Source organism: Conger conger, chromosome 4, assembly GCF_963514075.1.
Source record: "Conger conger chromosome 4, fConCon1.1, whole genome shotgun sequence".
Taxonomy (NCBI): Eukaryota; Metazoa; Chordata; class Actinopteri; order Anguilliformes; family Congridae; genus Conger; species Conger conger.
In genome coordinates this window covers 33,638,780-33,664,696 of record NC_083763.1, presented here as the reverse complement: position 1 = coordinate 33,664,696, position 25,917 = coordinate 33,638,780, and the positions used below count along the sequence as shown (strand labels likewise).

General features: G+C 43.2%; 1 protein-coding gene across 1 annotated transcript in view; it reads right to left on the bottom strand.

Annotated features, from left to right (window-relative positions):
- Nucleotides 1–13,622: 13,622 nt before the first annotated feature.
- Nucleotides 13,623–25,917, bottom strand: part of zmp:0000000991 (mucin-2) — a 28,502-nt gene continuing 16,207 nt past the window's right edge. Inside the window, exons 4-7 of the mRNA XM_061239991.1 lie at nucleotides 25,329–25,383; nucleotides 24,008–24,080; nucleotides 15,995–21,110; nucleotides 13,623–15,659 (exon numbers count right to left, since the gene is read on the bottom strand). Of these exons, the coding sequence (XP_061095975.1) occupies nucleotides 14,966–15,659; nucleotides 15,995–21,110; nucleotides 24,008–24,080; nucleotides 25,329–25,383 (5,938 nt within the window). The 3' untranslated portion in view covers nucleotides 13,623–14,965. The remainder of the gene's footprint in view (nucleotides 15,660–15,994; nucleotides 21,111–24,007; nucleotides 24,081–25,328; nucleotides 25,384–25,917) is intronic.

The following is a 25,917-nucleotide window of genomic DNA, read 5'->3' as shown; positions in this document are numbered from 1 at the left end:
TTTCCAAGTAGAATGTGGCCATTAAATCAAAGAATTATTGTGACTATTGTAACTAGTTCAGTAAAATTGCTACCTACTGAAGCTTTCAGATGTGTATTCTGAGCAAATAAGGACAAATCGTCTTGCATATAACAACTTATCATTGACACAATATGTATCCATGGTTCTTGCATTATTACAAAAATGTTTATTTTTGTGAATATTTGTTCCATTTGCAGCATTACATGTTACATTACATTACATTATTGGCATTTGGCAGACGCTCTTATCCAGAGCGACGTACAACAAAGTGCATACCCATAACCAGGGATAAGTTCGCTGAAAGACCCTAGAGGGAAGTACAATTTCAACTGCTACCTGCACAACAAAGATAAGGACCAGGGCCTTTTTTTTTTTTTTTTTTGAGAACAAAGAAACAAAGAAACAGAGCAAAAGTGACCAAAGTTAACTATCCAAACACTGCTTACCTAGCCAACTAAAAATACCGATACACAAAGCAAGTCACAGAGACAACAATTTAGGTTCACAGGGAGGTAGGGAGGGATGGGGAGAGGTGCTGCTTGAAGAGGTGTGTCTTCAGCTTGCGCTTGAAGGTGGGGAGAGATTCTACACTTCTGACCTCAACGGGGAGTTCGTTCCACCACCGTAGAGCCAGAACAGACAGTAGTCATGAGCGTGAGGTGGAGGTTCGGAGAGGGGGAGGTGCCAAGCGGCCTGTGGAGGCTGAACAAAGAGGTCTGGCAGGGGTGTAGGGTCTGATGATTTTCTGGGGAAGCCCCCTTAACTGTTTGGAAGGCTAGCACCAATGTTTTGAATTTGATGCGAGCCATGACAGGCAGCCAGTGGAGGGAAGTAAGCAGGGGGGTGACGAGTGAGTATTTGGGAAGGTTGAAGACCAGACGAGCTGCTGCATTCTGGATGAGTTGGAGGGGTCTGATGGCGGACGCTGGGAGGCCAGCCAAGAGGGAATTGCAGTAGTCCACACGGGACAGAACCATCGCTTGGACCAGGAGCTGGGTCGAGTAGGGGGTGAGAAAGGGGCGGATTCTCCGTATGTTGTATAGGAAGAACCTGCAAGACCGGGTCACCGCCGCAATGTTCTCGGAAAGGGACAGTCTGCTGTCCATCACCACGCCGAGGTTCCTTGCACTGGGTGACGGCGTGAGTGTGGTATCCCCGAGGGAAATGGAGAGATCCAGATGGGGAGAGGTTTTAGCAGGGATAAATATCATTTCAGTCTTGCCTGGGTTGAGCTTTAGATGGTGGTTGTCCATCCAGCTCTGGATATCCCTCAGGCAAGCAGAGATACGGGCTGAAACCTGCGTATCAGACGGCGGGAACGAGACGAAGAGTTGGGTATCGTCCGCGTAGCAGTGGTAGGATAGCCCATGTGCAGTGATCACAGGGCCAAGGGAGCAAGTGTAAAGAGAAAAAAGAAGCGGGCCTAGGACTGAGCCCTGGGGAACTCCTGTGGCGAGGGGCCGAGGTGTCGATACCGAACCAGCCCAGGCAACCTGGAAGGAGCGACCAGAGAGGTAGGACTCAATCCAGTCCAGGGCTGTGCCACAGATGCCCGTTGCTGACAGGGCAGACAGGAGGATGGAGTGATCCACAGTGTCGAAGGCAGCAGAGAGATCTAGAAGAATGAGGACAGAGGAGAGGGAGGCTGCTCGTGCGGCATGGACTCACTGATGGAGAGGAGCGCAGTCTCTGTCAAGTGGCCCGATCTGAAGCCAGACTGATGGGGGTCTAGCAGGTTGTTGTTAGAAAAGAAAGAAGAAAGTTGAGTAGAAGAGGCTCGTTCTATAGTTTTAGAAAGGAAAGGAAGAAGAGATACCGGGCGGTAGTTCTGGATGATGGAGGGATCCAGAGTAGGCTTTTTTAGCAGCGGAGTGATGTGGGCCCTCTTGGAGGATGCCGGAAAACAGCCGGAAGACAGGGAGGAGTTGACAAGGGAGGTGACAAATGGGAGAATGTCAGGTGTGATAGTTTGGAGAAGAGAAGAGGGGATAGGGTCAAGGGCACAGGTTGTAGGGTGGTGGCAGAGCAGGAGTTGAGAAACATCAGAGTCTGTAAGGGGGGAGAAAGTGGAAAAGGAAGGGATGGGCCTAGAGGGGGGGGAAGGGCACAGTGGTTGTAAAGGATCTTCGGATGACTGTGACCTTCTCATCGAAGAAATCAGCAAAGTCATCAGCAGTGAAGGAGGACTGAGGAGGAGGAGACGGTGCGTTGAGGAGAGAGGAGAAAATAGAGAAAAGTTTCCGGGGGTTAGAACCGGAGTTCTGAATTTGTGTTTGATAGTATTTTGCTTTGGCGGCAGTGACAGCGGAAGAGAATGCCGCCAGGAGAGACTGGTAAGTCGTGAGGTCTGAAGCGTCCGTTTCCCCCACTTCCTCTCCGCTGCACGGAGGCTGGCCCTGGAGGTACGGAGGGTGTCAGATATCCAAGGACTGGGAGGGGATGTGCAAGGTGGCTTTGAGACAGGTGGACAGAGAGAGTCAAAGGCGGAGGAGAGAGATGAAAGGAGGGTGGCAGATGCAGAGTTAGTGGAGAGTTTGAAGAAGGATTCGAGAGGGGGGAGTGAGGCGGTGACGGTGCTGGCAAAGGAAGAGGGTGAGAGGGAGTGGAGGTTACGGCGGGCTGAGGAAGTGTGGGTGGGAGGAGGGGGAGGAGGATGGGGAGGAAGAGGGAGAGAGAATGAGATGAAGTGGTGATCAGATGTATGCAAAGGGGTAACCGTGAAATCGGAGCATGAGCAGTTCCTCACAAAGACAAGGTCTAGGACATTGTCCACCTTGTGGGTTGGAGGAGAGTGTTGCAGGGAGAGGCCGAAGGAGTGGATTAGCGGTAGGAAGGCAGCAGCCTGGGAGGCTTCTAGGTGGATGTTGAAGTCTCCAAGGAGAATCAGTGGGGTGCCATCCTCAGGGAAGGAGCTGAGAAGGGTGTCTAGCTCGTCAAGGAAGTTTCCCAGGGGCCCTGGAGGACTGTATTGTAAACATGGTGATATAAGAAACGGTTCTGACAGACATTGACTTTGATGCACTGTAAATCCTAATCCACTCAATACAAATGTTCCAGCCTTTAAAAGTAACATAAAAATATTATGTTCAAATATGCATTCATTTTTTTTGATGTACCGGGCAGTATTTGGACACATTTGGACACATTTTTGTTGTTTTGGCGCTGTGCTCCAGCACATTGGATTTGAAATGAAATAATTACGACAATCATTGTCAATCATTCCCAAGATTAATCAATCACATTGACTGATATCAACAGCATCAACCCAAGTTTCAAATTACCTTTGGACTCAATATGTCTGGGAAAACATTTAGATGTTTCACCCCTTATCGTTCTCACATCTACCAAAAACTTATAGAGCTGTTTAACAACATCTTGGATGATTGCCCTCCCAATGATTTAGCTTCAGACAATGAAGACAACGATTTAATCACCATTGCAGGTACAACAGGTGAACATAAGGTTGTTCTATCCACAGAGCTCAATCCTGGGCAACATACAGTATTTGGGGTCTGCAAAAACTATGAGCAGCTTTGTTCTAAAAATGAGGGGGAAACATTATCGCAATGGCTAACGGTTGTGTAAGTGAAGTGACACAGAGGATCAGGATGGTGGTAGACGCAGCAAGAGAGATCTTGGCTATAACTAAAGTGAAGGGTGATGAAATCCAGGGCATTTTGGAAAAAGGATTTTGAGGGGAGTCAGACACCAGTGAAATAGAAAAATTGTAAAGACTGAGGGTTTAGGAATGCCATAATAAACAAGAAGAAAAAGATGAAGAAGAAGACTGTTAGCTAGCCTTACATTTTTATTCACCACAATGTAATCATGCATTCCAAAGCTCCTTTCAACAACATTTGGTAACAACATTTGGATTTCATGAAGGAATTGTGTCATTTATTGACCTGCTGCCAGTGCCAGCTCCTTTCATAGTGGTTGTCACATGTGTTGGGAAGTTAAAAAAAATAATAATAATTTAACAATGTTTCAGTGTGGTGGCAATATCAGAAATTTCATTTCATTTAATCAGAATTAAATGAAAGTCTTACAAATCTACTGGCAAATTATCTGCATAGGCTTCCTCTTTCATTTTATATTTAGCTAGCCTATCTTACATATACAGTGGGCCCCAATATTATTAGCAACCTTGATAAATATGCCCAAAAAATACTGGAAACTAAAAAAATATATTGACAAAAGGACAATGACATGGTGTACATTTTTTGTGTCCTAGTCAATTATTTTCCTTTAAATAAAATTAAATTGAAAAAAAATAAAAAATAAAAAAATACATCACATCCATCACAATATTATGTAATGCTTCCTTTAAGAGAACACATTTTGAATGTATTAAAATACAATTACATTTTGGTGTCCTGAAGTAAAGAAATGTAAGGTGGTACAACCATCTGACCATACATGCAGAAAGAGAAAACTATTAAAAGTCTAGCTTAGTTAAATACAATTCTCATATATAAATACAATGATGTTATATTTTAAAGCTTTCAAATCAGAAAATGTTTTTGAAAGTATTCCAATCATTGAAAACATTTTGTCTGTAAATTAAGACTTTCTCAATAGGCTCCAAAAAATGGCATTTCATGTAATGTGCCTTTAAGAAAATAATAGACAGGACATTGCATCATAAAGAGGACCCCGAGTGACATCCAGGGTGCAGTGACCATTAACTGGAGACAGCTTCCCCTTTCTTGTCCCATGGATTCCTATGGGAGCTCCTCAATGGCACGAGAAGGCTGTTTTAAATTGCAGAATGTTTGTAGGATTACTAATTACTTCAGAGTGAAAATTTTCTCAAGTACGGGCCAAAATAATATATTTTGGCTCGGGTAAATTTGCAGTTTTACTTTAATGGGGAAATTTGCTTTTTGGCACCAGAGGCTTACACAACTGAATTTGCGAGCTTCTCAGAGAATGGCAAACCCTGGCCCCCTGGGTTAAACACAAATCCTGAAGTGTTTAAAGCAGCAGCATAGCCAGTAATATTCATATAGTTGGGTGTGTATAGAACTAGGTAGGCCTGGGGGCATATGTATTAAACATCTTAAGAATTACACTTCATTTTTAAAACTATCAAAAACATTTTGATTTATTTCTGCCCATCTCTGCATATTAGCCCAACTAAATCACATCTTGAGCTGAATGGAAAATCACCAGTAAAGACATGGGATGGTGCCTTACATCCCTCCCATGTTTTCCCCCCATGTGACTCCTCACCCTATGAGACACCACTTTGGCTTCTTCTAGTACCAAGAATCTAGGAGTGGTTCTAGATTACAAACTTCGGAATACTGCAAACATTGCAGCTGGAGTGTGTGGATTCTTCTTCAACAACATCCAGAAAATCGACATGTTTCCTCAACACAAACTCTGTCCACATTGACGACAGTAACTCTTTCTGCTCTGGTCTCCCTGGCTGCCCACCACCCCTCACATCACATTTAAAACCTTGATGCTACAGTAATTTGCTGGGTTACCAAGGGGACTGCCACTTCATACATACAGAACATACTCAGACCATACGCACGAGCCAGACCCCTCTGTTCCAACTTATATATATATATATATATATATATGTTTCCTTCCCCACCCGAAGCCTGCTCATCCTGGTCACGTTAGCTGTCTGTTCCAGCCCATTGGTGATGGAATGAAATTCTGGTGGCAGTCAGAATAGCAGAGATGTTGGCCATCTTATGCAGACTGAACATTTGCCTCTTCAGACTATTCATTTGTTATGCATAACAGTTGGCAGAGGGATATGTGCTATCAGAAAAAATAACAGATATGGGAGAGGCCCTTGCCCTATATTGCTGATCAAATAGTTGTATGCTATTCATGCGATAGAGAAGGACACAGAAAGAGAATGAACATTGGTGCTAAAGGTGGTGAAACCAGTTAAGTTAAAGGGGGCAATTACTTATTCACAGGGGTCATATGGATGTTTGATTAATGTTTTTCATTACATAAATTGAATGCTTACTTAGTTCACATTGGTTCCCTTTGTCTAATATTAAATATTTTCTAAAGATCTAAAAACATTCAATGCAACAAATATGAAATAGTAAATAATAAGTTGAATTTTGTAGTTGACAGGCAGGGGGAAAAGGAGGTCATTTCAGCACACTCCTGAAATAAGCATAAAACTATGAAATTTACATTTATTTTACAAATCTAAAGGCCCATGATATAAACTGGATACCAAGTGTCCTTTTTGTAAATCTGCCTAGACATACCTGAGAAAATGCAGAATATACATTTTTGGTGGTATTGCCATGAAATTTGAACCAGGATTTGAGCCCAAATAAGGCACAAGGTTCAAATCCGTGTGTACTTTGGGCCACATTTACTAAGTGACGATATTCAGGCACAGATATAATGCATTCTGCCCCAGAAACATACGTCTTATATATCAAAGAGGCACACAGGTCTGGTATCATGTCATCTAGGTGAGTCATCGCAAGGTGAGTTTCTCGCCCTAATATGTATTTAAAGGCATGCAGGATTTTCACCTTGACAACATTAGAAAACAAACATGCTCAGTCACTATGATACTCTGGCAACCTGTATCTGTGTTCACTCGTGTCCAATGCCTTGCTCGTATTTGTTATTCTAAAAACTGCTAAGGCCTCTTCTGGGCGTGGGCCTTTTTTATTTCTGTGATGTATCTTAAAAGCATGTGTCAAATACACTGAACTTGTATGCTCTATGATCCAATAGGAGGGGGGGAAAGAGCTGAGAAACCAATTGTCCAATTGCTTTTGATTCCCCTAAAATGGAGGGATGTAATTCCTACATGGATTGCCCACTACAGATGTAAATAGCCTCAAATTATAGGTGACAATCTGTCTCTTAACCTCATATTTCAAATCTAATGTGCTGGAGTACAGAAGAACAAAAATTATACCACTGTCCAAATACTTATATTTTCCACTTCTGCCTCTTTTATCACAGGTCCTATTGAGAAAGATTCCACAGCACATCAGCACAATAATCAAATTAATGCATGAAAGTACAGCTCTCAACATGCATACAATGAAACTTGCACACCAACATGAGTGAACACAGTATTTGAGTACTATTGCCGATCTCCCATAAACTATTATGATTCACAGGTCAGTGACACTGAACAGAGCCATACATGTCCCTGATCATAGAGAAATAAAAAAACCATGAAAAGTAACTATACAGCAAAATAATCATAGAATCTCATTGTACACTGAATAAATGCAGCTTTTCTTGTATAGCCAGCCACAGGAATGCATTTGCATTTGTGTGGGATTAACAGACCAAATTAATAATTACTGTGTTAGTACCCATCCTGTCCACTGGGTGGGGCTGTGGTGCATGTATAATTGTATACTTTATAACCACATTATCTCAATCTGTCTCAGCACAGTAAAAGCAAAAAGAAGAAGGATTTTATTGTACATAGGGCTCTGCCTAAAATGTCCAATGTTTATTCAAATCAGAGTATATATGAATCCAGTTGCACTCCATAAAACCATATGGATTCACATATCTGTGATACTTCGGGAAGTAGTTTTCCATTTGGCCCACAGCCCCCAAATGGCCCCAACATCATTGACACTGTTTTTCCAATACCAACCCGACCAAGTTTCGGGTGGTACTGTATGACTGTTGCTGATGGGGATAATGTTTTTATGTTAAGTGATTTCAGAGTGGATATACACATCCAAAAAGATTACATTACAAGCCCATATGTGGTTTCAATGATGCTGGGTATTATAGTGATGAATGTTAAGTAAATGCTGACATCAATTATTATTTTAAGTGATTTCGCAACTACATAATACCATAACAATGTATTCTGACCAAAGACAATTCAAATGACTCAATCCAACCCAATGTCAACATTTCTGTCTGCTGCATCAGGATTAGGGACAGTAGTTTATCCAGGATAGTTTTCTCACCTCCAATGCAGTCATACCTCAGCAAGACGTCAAAGGAGCCTTCTCGTCAGTCAGTTATCACATTGCCCCTCCCCGCAGTAATATACATAAATTGCCACTAATTTAGACGATGACTGACAACAATGTTCCCACACTATGACGTGCTGCCTTCCATGCATAGGACTGCATGCTGCAGGCAATTTTACAGTTTTTGGCAGTCACGTTTTTGCACAGAAATGTTAAGTAGATAACTGCTAAATATATTTCAGCAGTGTATGGTTATTAAAAATGATCCGTTTTTGGCATTTTGTCATTCATGATCATCTGCCATTGGGCGGTGCTTGCTGTAAACACATCTTTCCCGAACGTCCAGTGTGCAAGTGCAGGTCCTTGTTTGTGTGCCAATAACTTCTAACCTAATTCACTAGTTTGCCTGAACTTTGCTCTGTCACACTCGTGCTTGCTTAACATGTTTTTGACATCTGTCCACTGCTCAATTAAAAAAAGAATTTCACTGACAGAAAATTCCCCCTTCTTGTTTATTTCAGGCCACAATCAGTGTTTTTGTCAGTAAATGCCGATCTGCTGTTCTTTTTGTGCCTGTATTATAAACTGTTCAAAATGAATTGAAAGTATTGTTTTGCAGTTTTCCAGGTGGGTACAGTTGCACCCAGTCACTCAGACTCTGACCTTCTCCATTGTCACATTATTTCCTGCCATGCCTTATGTCAATACATACTTCTATGAGGGTTAGAGTTGATCACTCTACAGTATATTTTAGTATGGTGACTGGAACAATCAAAGCCTACAATGACCGCACAAGGATTTAAAAGCTAATGCAAGTTGAGATAATTTTGGGTCATTATCTGATGTCCCAAATCATGTCCTCACAGACACATAAAGTAAACCATCAACTATACCAGGTGTTATGCTACAAAGCTATGCTATCAAGACGTACAGTCACTGAGCACTTTATTAGGAACACCTACTTATTCATGCGATTATCTAATCAACCAATCGTGTGACAGCAGTGCAATACATAGAATCATGCAGATACTGGTCAGGCGCTTTAGTTAATCAACCATCAGAATGGGGGAAAAATATGATCTCAGTGATTTCAACTGTGGCATGATTGTTGGTGCCAGACAGGCTGGTTTTCTGTATTTCTGTAACTGCTGATCTCCTGGGATTTTCACACACAACAGTCTCTAGATTTTATAGAGAACGATGTGGAAAAATGAAAAACATCATGTTAATGAGAGAGGTCAGAGGGGAAGGGCCAGACTGGTCGAAGTTGATAGGAAGGTTACAGTAACATAAATAACCACACATTACAACAGTGGTGTGCAGAAGAGCATCTCTGACCTCACAGTGTGTCAAAGATCTAAGTGGATAGGCTACAGCAGCAGAAAATACGTCTAATAAATACCTAATAAAGTGCTCACTGAGTGTATATTGAATACAAATTCCCTGCTCACAGTTGTCCAAGCAGTTGATTAATCCTGATTAAATGAATGGGAAAAGTGTACAAACATACAGAGTAGGTTATCTTACAAAAACACTTAAGATAAAATACCAACACTCCTGTAGACACACCTCTGTCAACCTCCCACTCTTTTCTTGACTTAACTTTAAGCCTCCCTACACATAGAATGTGTCCCGACATGATTTTAACCTGAGCTGTTTTGACTTTGATTTGCTTTCTTTGAATATTAACAGCATCTTTTATATTCCTTTATTCAAGATATTCTTTGATCATATCAACCCTTAGCCTGTGGACATTCACTTTTCCAGCACAGCCAACCTGGGTATGACTTTCCTGGGTAAAGGTCTAATTATGGAAGCCCTGTTCAGTACAGTAGCCCTGTTCAGCATACAGACCCTTTTTAACATAAAGGCCCTTTCCAGAATTTAAAACACTGTTTAGTGTTCAGACCCAAGAAACCATGTGAGGTGAGTCAACTGTGCAATCATCTGCTTTCATTATTCAAGTAAATGCTGAGTAACAACAAAAGCCTGCACACCCGGCGGCTCTCCAGAACCAGGAGTGAGGATCACTGCAATACATTAACTATGGCATGTATGGTACCTACCATGTTATATATGTGGCTGTATATGAGTTGTTTGCTTCCCTAATGGTGTGCCATTAGGACACTTCCAGGTACAGTCAAGTCCAGGGTTGCTACCTTTGATGAAAATGAGGGGGAACCTTGAGGTGTGGTGCAGTCCATATGACGACTGACTGACTTGAGAAATACATTAACATGAGCGGCTGCAGGGTTTGACCACAGCAACTTCAGAACTTGATCCTGTCTGCTGTAGGGGCTACAACTTCCACATTCCCACAGGGAAATTCTGCGACGTCCACCACGAATGACGTCTAACTTGGTTCAGCCAATCCTGTAATGGCGGGAGCAATAAACGGTCCCGTATAAGAGCAAGACACGTTCTTAGGATCTCTCTTCTGCCTCTTCTGCTTCTTCTCTTCGACGCACCCTTTTTGGCCATTCGCTTCAGCTCATCTGGCCTATAGCGAGTGGAAACTGGTGTACGCGGAACACTACATCAGTTTACCCCTGCAAAGCTCACCAAAGAACAACTGCAACGAACATCCTTCCAGCAACCGAGTGGACCAGACGACAACACGCGGCTAAGACGCCCAGCCTGCGCATCTCTCCAGGACACGCATTCACAGCACCATCGCGGCTCCTATAAGGACAGCACGTCTTTTGGATCCAATGCGTATGGACTCAGTAAGAGAACAAACATTCAGGCATAGCCAGTGTTTAGTTCAGTCTTAACTGTTTTTCTGAATCTGTGTTTCAATATTTACCTACCATTGTAATGTGTTTGGTTAGCTACATATATATGTACGTGAATTGATTCGCCGTCTTTTGCGCATATATAGAGTAAAACTACGCAAGTAGTCCCTTCTTACAGCTAACTCTAACTCATTACCACACCCAGAACTCTAGCTTACTCAAGCTAGCTACTCTCGTCTCCCACCTTTCCTTTGTTCAAGCGACACGCGCGCCCACACACACATACACGCCCTAACTTAACCCACTAATTTACCCAACTAAATTCCCATTAGTTGATCTGTTATGTGTTTGTATGTTTGTTTAATAAATATATTTTATTAAACCCCGGTGTCCGTTTTGGAATCGCATAGACATGAGAGCCGAGTTAAAGCGGTCTTTCGAAGAACTTTCAACCTTCAGGTTATCGGTATGTTTAATCATTAATATTGGTTATTTTAATTATTAATTAAAATACTAAATTTGTGGTTAGATATTTCTGATAACAGTAATTTTAGGAGACTGATTACTTTTTACAGTTATACTGCTACATAACATTAACTGTCGCCCTGGTTTCGTAGAGAGTAAAATCCCTATGTTATTTGGCGGCCCGTGCGAGGACCCCACATGATTTGAAGCCCCGTGCGAGAACCCTACATAATCTGGAGCCCCGTGTGAGGACCCCTACGATTACCTTTATCCTTTATGCAGATATGACACATTCTGCCCCAAAAACGTGCCATATGTTTCAAATGGGGCTGAAACTGCAGTGTCATCCTCTTAATCACAGTCATCGCAAGGTACACTTCTCTCCTTAATGCGTAATGTACTGAAGGGAGAATCGTGCAATGGAATCGTGCAACCATTCAAGTCAAACATTTTTCGAATTAAAAATGTACTTCCCAATGCAGCCTTTTTTCTCCATTTGTTTTAATTAATAATTCTGGAGCCCATTGTACAGCAGATTAATTAAAGTCTCCTGGCTTCACTTTAACAGGTCAGAGTAGATGCAGCACATGCAGTATATCAAAGCCAAAACCACAAAATAATTTTTTTCACTCTTGAGTGATGGTGCCATATGTTTGAGTTGAACCACAGACTTTGTACACCACATGTCCAGCGGTCTACCTCAGCTGTGAAAGTAAAAATGAGCCTGCAGCTCAGACAGGCCTCAGCACAGCCTGCTGCTGTCTGACAGGAACCCAGCCCAAAGCACACAGGAGAGAGAGAGCACCAACATGGAGGGACCAAAGGTGTGTCTTTTATAAATGAGAGACTTCCTGGTCGTCCAAGAAAGACTGTGCAATTTCCAGAAGACCAATAGAACCATCACAGAGTTCCAAATAGCCAATAAATACATGCATAATACTTGCACATGCACATGGACATGCACATGTGCACACACAGAAACACAGGTTACGCCTGACAGCAGGGTGTTACCAAACAAACACCACACCCTGCTGGCCAGCTACACCGCATTCCACTGAGAACAACAGGAAGGGTGCCAAGTTTGTGACACGTCAAGAAACGCAGAAAGGGGCTGGGTCCATGGAGCAAACACTTACCCAGGATCAGGCAAGCTAACTCTAGTTTTTGCTTCACTTCCAGACAAAACGGTCAGCAAGCTTTGTGTATTTGACGCCCCAGGACCTGCAAGCCAGCATTTAATAATTTTCATGAGCAAAACTACTGCTTTAACTTACTTCATTCACATAGCTTGCCATTAGTATTGAGTTGCCTCCCAGGTAAGCAATTTAACCAGAGGGGTATAGGTTTTTGTAAAAAAAAAAAAATCCTATTCACTTCCCATTAAAGTATTGCAAACATCCAGCAGGGGGTCAATCCTAAAATCTAAAATGTTGCATGCATATTCTATCACATCCCAAATAAAAATTATTGGCTACTATTGCATTGAGACAACATTTCAATCATGTGTTTGGGCTGCTCAAGAGGGATCCTGACGTGGTACTTAATTAGGTAAACCCCTCTTGGGAATAATTAGTTATGCTTCACTGGTATTGCTTATTTTGATACACTTTAAACCTTTGACACCTTTGGTCATTACACTCAACACTCAACTCAAGTTTGGGTTAATCCCATAAACTAAACTTATTAAAGAGTGTATTTCAGCCAGATTTTCGTACTATTGCATAACAAAGTGAAGTATAGGGGATTTGTCAGGTTGAATTCGGTTAGCAGAACGAGAGGACACAAATGGAAATTGGCAAAGGAGAAATTCCGTATAGATATTAGGAAGTATTTTTTCACACAGCGAGTGGTCAATGTATGGAATAGCTTGCCAGTGCATGTAGTGGAGTCAGAAACACTGGGGGTTTTCAAGAACAGGCTTGAAAAGGTGTTAGATTCTATTGAGCTTTTAGCCAATATAGGCAGTAGGTACACTTAGGGGTAGGAAAAGACGAGCATTGCTGGGCTAAATGGCCTGTTCTCACCATTACCTTATGCTATGCTATGTTATGTTATGTTATGGGTCTCCCAGCCATCTCCTCTCAGAACCTGTCAGCAATGACTCACCGGTTGCCACACCAGTTGCCATGGTGAAAACACTTTGCAATCTGTAATGTTCTCTATCAACTAATAGTTTTCCCTGACAACCCCACCTTGGCCTATATTCTGTTACTCCCTTTCACTATATAAATAGCAGAGGCATTTGTAAGCCTTTGTCTCCAGCCAACCAATTACTATTGAAATGTGTCTAGGTTACACGGAAAGCATATCAACAAACAAACAAACTGAATTCCAACAGAAAATGCTGTTCATGTTGCATTTGTGTGATGAGGCACTTGAGCTAAACATGGAATATACTATACTTAATAAAGCTTAGCAAACACTTTAAACATGAATGTAGTAAGACTCCAGCCACAAATGATTTTTTATTAGAACAGTATGTACATGAATGTTTTACACTGTAAAAAGCACCTACTTTCCAGAGGTACAGCACTGTTAACAAAAAAAGACATCTGGAAAAATGTCCACAATTAAATCTATGACATGCTTAAATAGGTTTTCAACAGCTGACTAAGTGACAGAGCCATAGCAACCCAGACCTCTACCTGGTGATGGCTCAGAATACACACTTCTGCCTGAAACAGAAACTAGTCCTATTTAAGGTCACTTGCCTATAAAGTGCATTAAAGCACATGATGGACAACCTGAAAGTGAACTTTACGGTTCAATAATAGTGTACATTGTCACGTGTCTGTTCTAATTTGAAGGTGCTACAGTTATTCATAATAGATACATAAGTGAATTTTAATTTTAAAACTAAGACTTTAGCCTATTTATTTTTCACTCCTGTTCCACTTACGAGTGAATAATGGTGTCTATGTGGAAGGCTGAATTCAAAACCTAATGTGCAGAATATATTATATAATAATATTCCCATTGGTTTGTATTTGAATTTGTATGTGTATGTCAGTTTTGAGAAATGTTACAATACTTAATCAGAATATCTTGTATCTGAGCATCTTTTATAATATTTAATGACAGTCAATGACAATCACCTGAAAATGACATGCATTTGGCACTTTTAGAAATGCAGAAATCATATCTGAGGCTCAAACCAAACCAGAAATGTGACCCAGAGTCAATAATAGCTTTCACTCACTCACTGATACGTAAAACCATTTTGAGCTTTGGCCCCTGGAAATGTTCCTTAAAAAAGCCCAACCCATCAGATGTGTAATGATTTCTGGGTGGGGCACAAGCTTTCAGTCAGTGCCAAGATCTGGGTTGCATCACATGATTTATGAGCCTTGCCAATGCCCTCTCCCAGGTAGGAAAACATGCCTTATATCAAATGAAGGTTCATATAAACAGCAGCTTAATTATTGAAGCAATTTGGGAGGAGTGCCTCCTTCAGAAACATAACAGCAACATCTTTCCCATAGTTTCAACATGCAAATTAACCATTTAAATGGGTGCTCAACCACTACACCACATTCCAATTAGCCCAGCGCCCCTCTGCTTGACGCTGGTTAGGCAAAAATAAATAAAGAATAACAGAAGCGCAGGGGCCTCAGGGAAACCACACAGAATATTTCCCCAATAAAACTTCACCTACATGGTACACTTGTAGACATGGTAGACATGTCACCTGCAGCATTGACATTAACAGCATGAAACTGCATTCCCCATCCACACCCACAACACAGTCCTGATTCCCGGTATTCCACTTGCTCTCCTCGACTGTCACCACTACAGCTCTGTTTCCCTCTCGCCCCGGTCTGGGCTAAGGTAGTACTCATCATCCGTGGTGGTGTCTGAGTCTGATTCCTCGAAGGCAGAGAGGCTGGACCTGTAGCCTCTGGAGGGTAGGCGGCTCCTTGGTGATGCAGTGTCCAGGGTCGACCGGCTTGTGGTGGATGAGGAGCTGATGCGACGAGAGGGTCTGGGGGACTCTGGGGGTGATGGAAGGGGGGAGAGGGACATCTCTGAATGGTAAGGGGGAAGATTTCTTTCAAGGGTAGTGTCTTGGTCCAGGTTCAAGGAGAAACTCTGGGTAGCTCTTTGCTGGACATCGGCCCCAAGGTCTATAAGCCCCCAGGATGTTACATCAACATCTGCGCTACAGAGGTCAAGACTGCTGCCCAATTTGCGACCCGTGGAGATGCGGCCACAACCCGAGGGGCGGCTGGAGTGCACACTGCTCACAGAGAACGAGCGTCCATGATAAAGGCCAAAGACCCTAGTGGGGGAGAGGGAAGTGGAGGGGGAGAGGCTATTGATGTTGGCCTGCCTCACATCCTCAGGCTCACAGAAAGATGTTGACTTCCTCCTCTGGCTCCTTGGGTATGTGGCATCAGTGGAGGTGCTATAGAAGGCATTCTCATATTCCACATTCTCTGAATTGATGTCAAAGCAGCTGGGCCTGCCTGGAACAGTTGCATACCTGTTGTGAGAGAGAAGTCTGTTATAGGCCACTGTTATAGACTTGTGTCTATAGAACTCAACATCAATGGAAGAAATTAGCCTTTTCCTGGCAATGTGAACCATTAAGGAACTACTAAGCTAGCCAGAGAGCTAATGGAGCTTTATCAAATCTAATGTGTGCCCTGCTGAAAAAAACAGCCCAAGCCAGGTTTTGAAACAGCTGGTAGCTGGTAAATTCAAGTTGGGTTAGAGTTATTATTAATGTATGATAGTTATTAATAATAATAGCAAGGTTAGCTTCCTAAGGAATGACTGAAAGGTGAAATGTATCAATATCCGAGAGGTGAGTGGTACCTTTGGTAGGAGTGGTTCTTGTTGTCATTCTTCAGACCACGCCTATTGCCATTTTGCACAGGCCCAGGCTGGGTGCTCTCTTTGGGCAGGTGCATACCCGCAGCTTCCCGCTGATTTCTGGGTTTTCTGCTCCCTGTCTTGTTCTCATGGTTCAATGGTCTTAGCACCCCAGCATCCTGCCACCTGCCTGGATCCCCTGCCCAGCTACCTTCGGAAACTAGGCTGGACATGTTAATCATGCTAATGCTCTTTTTTCTTGTGGTCAGAGATTCATCATGGAAGTGTTTGGTCATTTCTATGCTACTTGGCACCTGGTAGACTTTAGGGTTGCCTTTATTCCCCTCTGTTACACTTTTGCCTGATCCATCACACATGGGCGCCACAGGTTGAGTTGCTATCCCAGGAACAGGTGGGCTAAAGTTATTGTTCTTACTGCTGAACATTAAAGGGCTTCTGTTAATAGATGAGTGCTTCATAGACACTGCAGGATCATGTTCTTCCACCAGTGAGTCACACTCCTTATTACCCACAATCCCCTTTGACTTGGTAGGTGGAATGCATGTTTTGGGTGGTGGGAGACTGTGGGAATATTTATTTAAGCTTTCCCCAATCCTCTTACTGCCCTGGTTAGTGGGAGAGTCAATGATGCTGGTAAAAGATTGGTTGAAATGGTCTGTGCTGGCTGGGCTCTGGTTTGGGGACATTTGGGGTTTGCACTCTGGATGCTGCAAGGCACTGAGTTGAAGTGTGCTGTCTGTCCTCATTCCTTTGATGCTGCCTATACCTGTGGCAGAATACTGAGGGTTGGTCTCAGGCACAAATGAGAACATATCCTGGGATGTCTTGCAGCCGGCGGGTGCGTTGCTCTGGGGCTGGGTCCTCAGATGTGCTGAGACACTGAACTGCACAGGAAGAGAAGTTTCCCCACCCGGCTCATAGGAGTGGGGACTTGTGATATTGCCAGTGGAGTCCATAGGAACAGCCCATGACCTGTCAGATGACCAGGATACATGGTGGGGAGCGAGAGTGGAGGGTGGCAATTCAGCGTCCCTGCTGTACAGTGGTTGGGAAGAACTGAGGGAAGGGGCAGAGGTGTTTTGCAAGGGAGCCTGTTTCTCTGATTTGACCAAAAGAAAGTCCCTACCACTGTCAAATGTGAACATGGAGGAGGGGTTGTGACCCTGGGAAAGGTGGCATCTCCAGGGGGTCACAGTCTGGTCTGGGTCTGGAGATAAGAGACAGGGTGAGGAACCAGCTGTTCTGAGGGAGGAGAAAAATGGGGGTTCTTCCATGGTGTGTGATGTCCTCCTCAGCAATGGGTAATGAGATGGTGAGATGGGCCTCTTCAAGGCTTCAGGCCCACCCTTCCCCTTACCTGTAGAGCAACTGGCCACACCCTCTAGTTCTGCATTTGAGGGGATGATTGTGTGATTTGCTTTGGCTTGGTCCTCCACTGGCTGTGTCCTAGACAAGAAGAGCCTGGGAACCTTAGTGCTGTTCAGAGTGGATCCAGAGCAGGGTGAGCTGCTTAAGTGTTTGTGACTGATGGGTGAGTTTGGACTATTGATAGCGGAAATGTCGACGCTATCAACAGTCCCAACATTTCCATTAGAGAGAGATTTGCTGCTGTTTAAAATATTTTGGCGGTTGAGCCTGTTGAAAGTGTTGGGACTTGTGGATATGTTAGTGCTTATAGGTTTGTTTGAGCTAACTGCAGTCCCGGGTGTGTTTGGACTTAAAGGGGTGTTAGTGCTAACAGGTCTCTTGGGGCCGAATGAAGTGCTCTGGCTTGTAGGTGCCTCTGGAGTAATAGGAGTGTTTGGGCTTACAGGGGTGTAAGTACAGGTGTTTGGGCTGAACACAGTACTGGCAGTATTAGGCCTTCTGAGGCTGTCAGGAGTGATGGGTGCGTTCGTGCTCAAAAGAGTGTTAGTGCTAACATGTGTCTTGGGGCTGAATGGAGTGGTGAGGCTTCTGTGGGCGTTAAAAGAGATGGGCGTGTTTGGACTTAGATGGGTGGTAGTGCCAATATGTGACCTGGAGCTGAATGGAGTGTTCTGGCTTTTGGGTGTCTCGGGAGTAGTGGGCGTGTTTGGGCTTACAGGGGTGTAAGTACAGGTGTTGGGGATGAACTGAGTACTGGCAGTTTTAGGCCTTTCGAGGTTGTCACGAGTGATGGATTTATTTAGGCTTAAAGGAGTGTTAGTGCTAACTGGTGTCTTGGGGCTGAATGAAGTATTCTGGCTTGTGGGTGTCTCTGGAGGAATGGGAATGTTTGGGCTTACAGGGGTGTAAGTACAGGTGTTTGGGCTGAAGACAGTACTGGTAGTATTAGGCCTTCTGAGGCTGTCAGGAGTGATGGGTATGTTCGGGCTCAAAAGAGTGTTAGTGCTAACATGTGTCTTGGGGCTGAATGGAGTGGTGGGGCTTCTGTGGGCCTTAAAAGAGATGGGCGTGTTTGGACTTAGATGGGTGGTAGTGCCAATATGTGACCTGGAGCTGAATGGAGTGTTCTGGCTTTTGGGTGTCTCTGGAGTAATGAGTGAGTTTGGGCTTACAGCGGTCTTAGCGCTAACTGGTGCCTTGGGGCTGAATGGAGTGGTTGGGCTTCTGTGGGTGTTAAAAGAGATGGGCGTGTTTGGACTTAGATGGGTGGTAGTGCCAATATGTGACCTGGAGCTGAATGGAGAGTTCTGGCTTTTGGGTGTCTCTGGAGTAATGGGAGTGTTTGGGCTTACAGGGGTGTAAGTACAGGTGTTGGGGCTGAACTGAGTACTGGCAGTATTAGGCCTTTCGAGGTTGTCACGAGTGATGGATTTATTTGGGCTTAAAGGAGTGTTAGTGCTAACTGGTGTCTTGGGGCTGAATGAAGTGTTCTGGCTTGTGGGTGCCTCTGGAGGAATGGGAGTGTTTGGGCTTACAGGGGTGTAAGTACAGGTGTTTGGGCTGAAGACAGTACTGGCAGTATTAGGCCTTCTGAGGCTGTCAGGAGTGATGGGTATGTTCGGGCTCAAAAGAGTGTTAGTGCTAACATGTGTCTTGGGGCTGAATGGAGTGGTGGGGCTTCTGTGGGCCTTAAAAGAGCTGGGCGTGTTCAGGCTTACAGGGGTGTAAGTACAGGTGTTGGGGCTGAACTGAGTACTGGTATTAGGCCTTTCGAGGTGGTCACGAGTGATGGATTTATTTGGGCTTAAAGGAGTGTTAGTGCTAACTGGTGACTTGGGGCTGAATGGGCTGTTGGGGCTTCGAAGGGTGTTGTAAGCGGTGGGTGTGTTTGGGCTTAGAGGAGAAGTAGTGCTTTTAGGTGTCCTGGGGCTAAATAGAGTGTTGGGGCTTTTGAGGGTGTCCGGAGTGATGGGAGCGTTTGGGCTTAAAGGAGTGTAAGTGCAGGTATTGGGGCTGAACAGAGTACTGGGAGTGTTAGGGCTTCTGAGGCTGTCAGGAGTGATGGGTGTGTTTGGGCTTAAAGGAGTGTTAGTCCTAACTGGTGTCTTGCGGGTGAATGGAGTGTTGGGGCTTCTAAGGGTGCTATGAGTGGTGGGTGTATTTGGGCTTAGAGGAGCATTAGTGCTTATAGGTATCCTGGGGCTAAATAGAGTGTTGGGGCTTTTGATGGTGCCAGGAGTGATGGGAGTGTTTGGGCTTAAAGGGGGGTAAGTCCTTTTAGAGGAGTTGCTTCCGAATGGAGTATAGGGAGTTTTGGTGCTTTTGAGGGTGTTTAACTTGGGGGTTTTTGGACTGCTGATAGTTTCAGAGCTGTTGAGATTTGTGTTGGAGTTCAAGGTGCTGGGGCTTTTGGGAGTGGTTTTACGAGCATTATAGGTGTTCAGAAGACCATGGGTGTGGTTGTAGGTACTGTGACTGTTGAGGTTGTGGTTCTGGCCAAAGGTGGTGGTGTTGATGCTGGATGTAGCGCTTTCAAGGCTGAGTATGTTATGACTGGTGCTAGTAGTGGTATTTCCGGGGCCTGTCACATTCTTGTTTGGGCTGAGTAAATTGTGGTTGGTGTCAGTTGCAGTGTTGCTGAAGTCAAGTAGGTTGAGGTTGGTGCCAGTCGTCGTGTTTCCAGCACTGGTCATGAAATTGCTGGGGGTAATATAGTCATCATCTTGCTGGCTGCCTTTCCTGCATTCTGAAGAGGAGAGGGTGTTTCTGTGCTTCAGTGACTGGGCATTCAATGAGTTCAACCAGTCTGTCAGTTCCCTGTGGCCAGTCCTCCCTGTGTAAGGGGGCAGCTGTCCCTCTTTAATGGACACACCCCTGCTGAGCTCACCAGAAGGCCTGGGTCTCTCTTGAGTGATGCTCCTTGCACCGGGCAGGGTGCAGCTGCCTGGGGAGGCTGGCGGTGTGTTGGTAAAGGCCGAGCTGGTGCATGGACTCCCCCTGGCAGAGCTTAGGCGTCTCAGTGAGAGCAGAAAGCTGCTTGTGGTGGGCTTGGAGCTCAGCAGAGATGACCGCTCCCGAAAACGGGGACTCAAGAAGCCGGCCTGCGACTCCCTTCGGTAACATTGGTAATCCAGTGAGCGTGTGGCGGTTATGCATGGGGTCTCGGGTGGGGTGGGGAGGAGGGCCATTCCACTCTCTGTGTGAGCTCCGTCTCTACAGTCAGGTCCAGGAAAAACATCTTCATCTTGAAAATGCTGCTCCTGTGAACCAGGAAATGGGTGGGACTTTGGGGTGATGTTCTTGTTGCCAGGACACCCTGGTACCTCCTCAGTGAATGGACGGCATGGCTTGAGGAAGCGAGCCCAATCCCCTGCTTCCTGCCTCAGCTCCTCCTCTTCCTTTCCACTGCCAGACTCTGCTCTCTGCCTCCGGAAACGGCTACTCCAGGGTTGGGCCAGCACCGTGGCAAGGGCAGAAGACAGCATGGTGGAGGGCGGGAGCTGGCTCACGCTGGACGGCGGCTTGCTGTCATTGTCACCATGAGAGAACGGAGAGGTGAGGAGCACACCATTGTGTGAATGTGGGGGTTGGGGTGCACCAGCCTCAGTGTTGCCCTGGGACTTGGGATTTCTCCCAGTGAGGATGGCAGATGCCTTGACTACCTCGTGTCTAGGGTTTTGACACGGCTCAGACTTGCTTGTGCGAGTGTGTGATCTTGGTTCCTCTTCTCCTTTTGAGGATGGGTAAAGAAGTGAAACACAGTGTATTATTTTACTGCTCTGTGGAACATTGGGACAAATTAACAAAACTTAAATTCTTAAATTCAAAACTTATTTTTGTTCTTAATAGAAGTTCCTACAAAAAACCATTCATGAAACACTCACAGACCTTTGATTTTGTGTATATCCCAGTTTTATCAGAAAAACACCCACGCAATTCAGATGAGAAAACAAATTATGAATGCTGAAGTGACCACAAGCAACCAGGGCATCCTGCAGATCTATTTATCCCTACTGGTAATAAGTGAATGCTCATGCTGTCCTGACTACATTCCAGGGGGAAATAATAATACATTCTCAAATCTGACTGCACAAAAGAAACATCAAGTTCAAACATAGAGTTCTAGAACAAACTGACTGTTTGCTGAATGCTTAAATGGTATGTTTGAATTAGAATACTATGCTACTTACAGTAGTAATGTTAATTACCTATGGTAACAAATGCACTGCAAGCAGTAGGTAAGTTAATACTTATTACCTAAAAACTATGTTTTAGGTTAAATGTTTGCATTTGCTGAAAGCCTAAAAAGACAGGATATTAAATTGATCAGCCCTAACACTAAAATCAGCCTGCTCCCCATCAAGGTATCAATAGATCTACGGCAACTGTCACAGCCATGTGTACTGTACGTCAAACATGTGCTTACCACTGGGCAGAATGTGTAAGATTCAAACCTCTCAAAGCATTCATAATCTCAGAGTAGTACACTGTAAAGTGTATTTAGCCAATTTTGCATTTTAAATTTATATACTTATTTTGCACTTCTTTAAAGCATACTTTATTTCCAACATGCCAATGTGGCCTATTTGGGACCATATATCTTGTATCACTCTTTCAACATAGCTTGCCCAGAAACTGTCGGTATGCAGCATACCATTTTTATACTAGAGTGGTTAATTGATAGATCCAGCATTAAAGCGTATATTGTATATTGTACACTCAACAAGCACTTTATTAGATATTTATTACTTTTTTTCTTTTTCTTTTTTACTTCTACTGCTGTAGCCTATCCACTTAGAGTTGTGATGCGTTGTGTGTTCAGAGATGCCAGAGATGCTCTTCTGCATACCACTGCTGTAATGTGTGGTTATTTGCATTATTGTCACCTTCCCGTCAGCTTTGACTAGTCTGGCCATTCTCCTCTGACGTCTCTCATTAACAAACCATTTCTGTCTGCAGAACTGCTGCTCACTGGTTCTTTTTGTTTTTTGCACTATTCTTTGCAACCTCTAGAGACTCTTCCAGGAGATCAGCAGTTTCTGAGATACTCAAACCACCCTATCTGCCACCAACAATCATTCAACGGTCAAAGTCACTTAGATCAAATTTTTTTCCCCATTTTGATGTGAACATTAACTAAAGCTCCTGACCTGTATCTACATTGGATGCATTGCACTGCTGCTACACAATTTGCTGATTAGATAATCGCATTAATAAGTAGGTGTAACACAGTAAAAATTTTCCTAATAAAGTGCTCAGTGAGTGTATGTGCACATAGCATAAGTATACATGTAATCTGATTTTACAACAATAAGTAAATAATCAAGAAAAAAACAATCTCCCAACTCTCACCTTTACTTCAGTTTCTCCTACTTCTTGAAGGGTTAGCTGATTCTGTTGTTTTTCCTTGCAATAATTCTAAAATTCATATTTAAGGAACCTTTTGAATTAGACCAAAGTCAATTCTGCTCCTGTTTGTTTATATAAAATAAGAATCTTGCCAAAAAGTATTATTGTGTTATTTATTACAGGGCATTGGTGACTCAAGTTCCCCATCAGGATATTTAAGGCTATTAAAGTCAAAAAGAAAGTTATCCAATATCCAGTAACAGAACAGCTCTGACCATATATTTAGCAAAATTTTACTTTACTGTGTTGAACTGTGAAAATGTGTGCTACTGCTAGCCTACTGTCCATATGCTACGTAATGTCATCTAATTACTACCTGCATGCAATAACGTTGCTATCCATAACACAGAAATGACACAACGTAGTTATACCAGAATCAGTCATTCTGGTATAACGAGCCTGTTGCCAATGTAAGAGCCAACCAACACAAACATATAGCGAGCTCACTATAATACATTCTGGCAGTAGCCTGGAGTTCTGACAATAAAATGTCGCTACAATTATGCTTATCCAACAAGGCCACCAGAATTCCGCCTGCAATTACCTGTTAATTGCTTGTTAATTGCTTGTTTATTTAAATGCAAATTGGGAATACTTTAGTACACAAATGTTAAGCCATTGAAATTGTATTAGCCTAGTTTAATGCATATAAATAGTGTAGTTTCGAAAAAGACAAGCATAACTATGTCGGTGTATATAACTTGATAATAGAAAAGTATGAAAAATATATATAACAAACTTATTTATTATAGTTATGTATAGTCAGTTATTATATAATTATATATAATAGAAGAGGAAAGAAGAAGAGGAAAGAAATAATATCCACATGGAAGAGGAAAGAAATAATATCCACAGAGGAAAAATCACAATAGTAATGGTAAGTAAATAACTTTTTTCATTTATTTAAATTATTTTATTTGTTTAATAAAAGTGTTGAATTGAGAACATTCCCGCACAGTCTGTCATGTATTAAACCCCACTCACCCCAACTCCCCCTTCCATGTTAGATCTGAAACTGAGACTAACTGTTTTCCTGTGGGAAACCCCAACAACCACATTATTAAAGTCTGACCACAGTCACAATGATAATCTTACTCCAACCCCCAGTAACCACACTAGTAGCGTCTTACACAACTACCTGTAGTCACACTGAAAGTTGGACCATAAATGTAATTCTGGATAAAATATTTTGATGCCATTTTGCAGTACAGTACTGACCTGTTGCAGTCTCCTTCAATTGGCCGTGTTCCTCAGCAGGGGAAAATGCCTCTCTTTGCAAAGATGGAACTTCCTACATTAACAGAAGTGGTTACATCACACCACAAACAAAGAATTGGCAAATAGCTTTCAACTGGTTAAATTTGCTGTCAAGTACATTTTGAATGATAGTGAACTCTATTTATGTCTGAATGTATTGTGGAATAAAACTACAAGCTCCTGCTGGGAGCAAAGCTTCTTGAAATTCCTTGTGCTTGTGTTCACAAGTGGAGAGCACTGAAGAAGGTTTCATTCTGACAGTTTTCCTGCCCCAAGCTTAGGAGTAACCAAACCAATTTTTTCTAATCAATAGCCAATGAAAGTGGAGAATTAAGAGGACGTGCAGTACAGACTGCCAGGTGAGGATCCTAAGCCTGCTTTCAGATGGTGTGGATACCTGAGGCAAGAGAGCACAGAGCAAGTAAGGTCGGAAAATACTTAAGAAAGGTGTGGCTCCACCAGCTGCCAACGGTGCCATCGATCTCTGAGAAAAGGTTTTTTTCCCGGCAGAATTTTGGTGGTTAAAGGTACAATAGGTAAGATTTTTGTGTTAAAACATTGTTAAAAGACAATTGGAAATCCCTTCCTTTCATTGAAAAAGGCTCACTGACATGTTGACCCTCTGCCTGTGTTTATAGTCCTTAAATTTGGGTTTCAAAATATACAATTGTACCAAAACATTGTATGACTGTAATAATAATAAAATAATTCATTGGTTTAAAATTGGTACTAATTGCCACAGCCAATGGCGTTTCAACGTCAGCGTGTTTACAGAGAAGGGTGAGGGAAAAATATTGTTGTGATTTGAAGATGTTTGTTGCTGCAATCCCTCTCTTGACTGTTAGAAGTCCGAAATTACCTATTGTACCTTTAAGTCAAGCATTGATAGGGCAGTGTTTGGTGTGCAACAGAGGCCAAGGAGTGATTCAATGGCCTGGGCTGCATGGGTTTCTGGGCTATGTTGACCCCCTTGACTGGTCAGGGCTTGGAACACCACTCCTCTGCCAACTGTGGATCAGACCACAGTTTCGACCATTCCCTATTGCTTGTGCCTGTGTGTCTGTGTGTGCGTGTATGTGTGTGTGTGTGCATGCATATTTCTGTGTATGGGTATGTGTGTTGGTGGGTTTACTTAAAATTAATGCCCTTATTTTTCAACATTCCTTTTGTGAAAAAGTGCATTAAAAGAAATTGAGCAACCTGATTGCAAACCAGTATGTTCACATGAAAGGTCAATAGAGTATAATAATGTACTTTATATACTACAAATTCTTATTGTTACCTTTGTGTGCTCTCCTGCTCCAGAGACAGGTCTCGCAGTGTTTACAGGAAGGACTCTGCAGGAAAACGGATCAAGAGAGCATTCACTGTAAATCACACAGAGTATTATACAACTGTGACAGAAAACTGACAGAGATCTTTTGCCATTTAACCCTAATGACATTCTTCACTTGTCATTTTTTTTAAAGAATGTCCTTGAAGATTTCTCAGTTACTTCTTTGTTCTCTTGCTGATTGCCAGCAGTAAACTATCAAATCCATTATCAGTGTGAATCTTATTTCACTGCTTTGTTTACCAAGCTGGGTGTGGCTAGTCACTGTTTTCCCAGAGAAGAGACACCTGCCTCATATCACACACACACTGTTCTCTATACGTTGGTAGCAATGAGGCTCTCCATTCTGTGCTGAAGAGGCAGACCAGGTTCAGCAGCCAACAGTCCCACACCCTTGCACACTGCCAAAGCTACACAACATCAAGTCAAGACAACAAACCTGTTCAGTTTCAGCAACAATGTATTTGACATGTTAAATATACAAAAATCATCCAGGGCAATCGAAAGTTCTGAGAAGTGAGGGCAGCTGTGCTACACC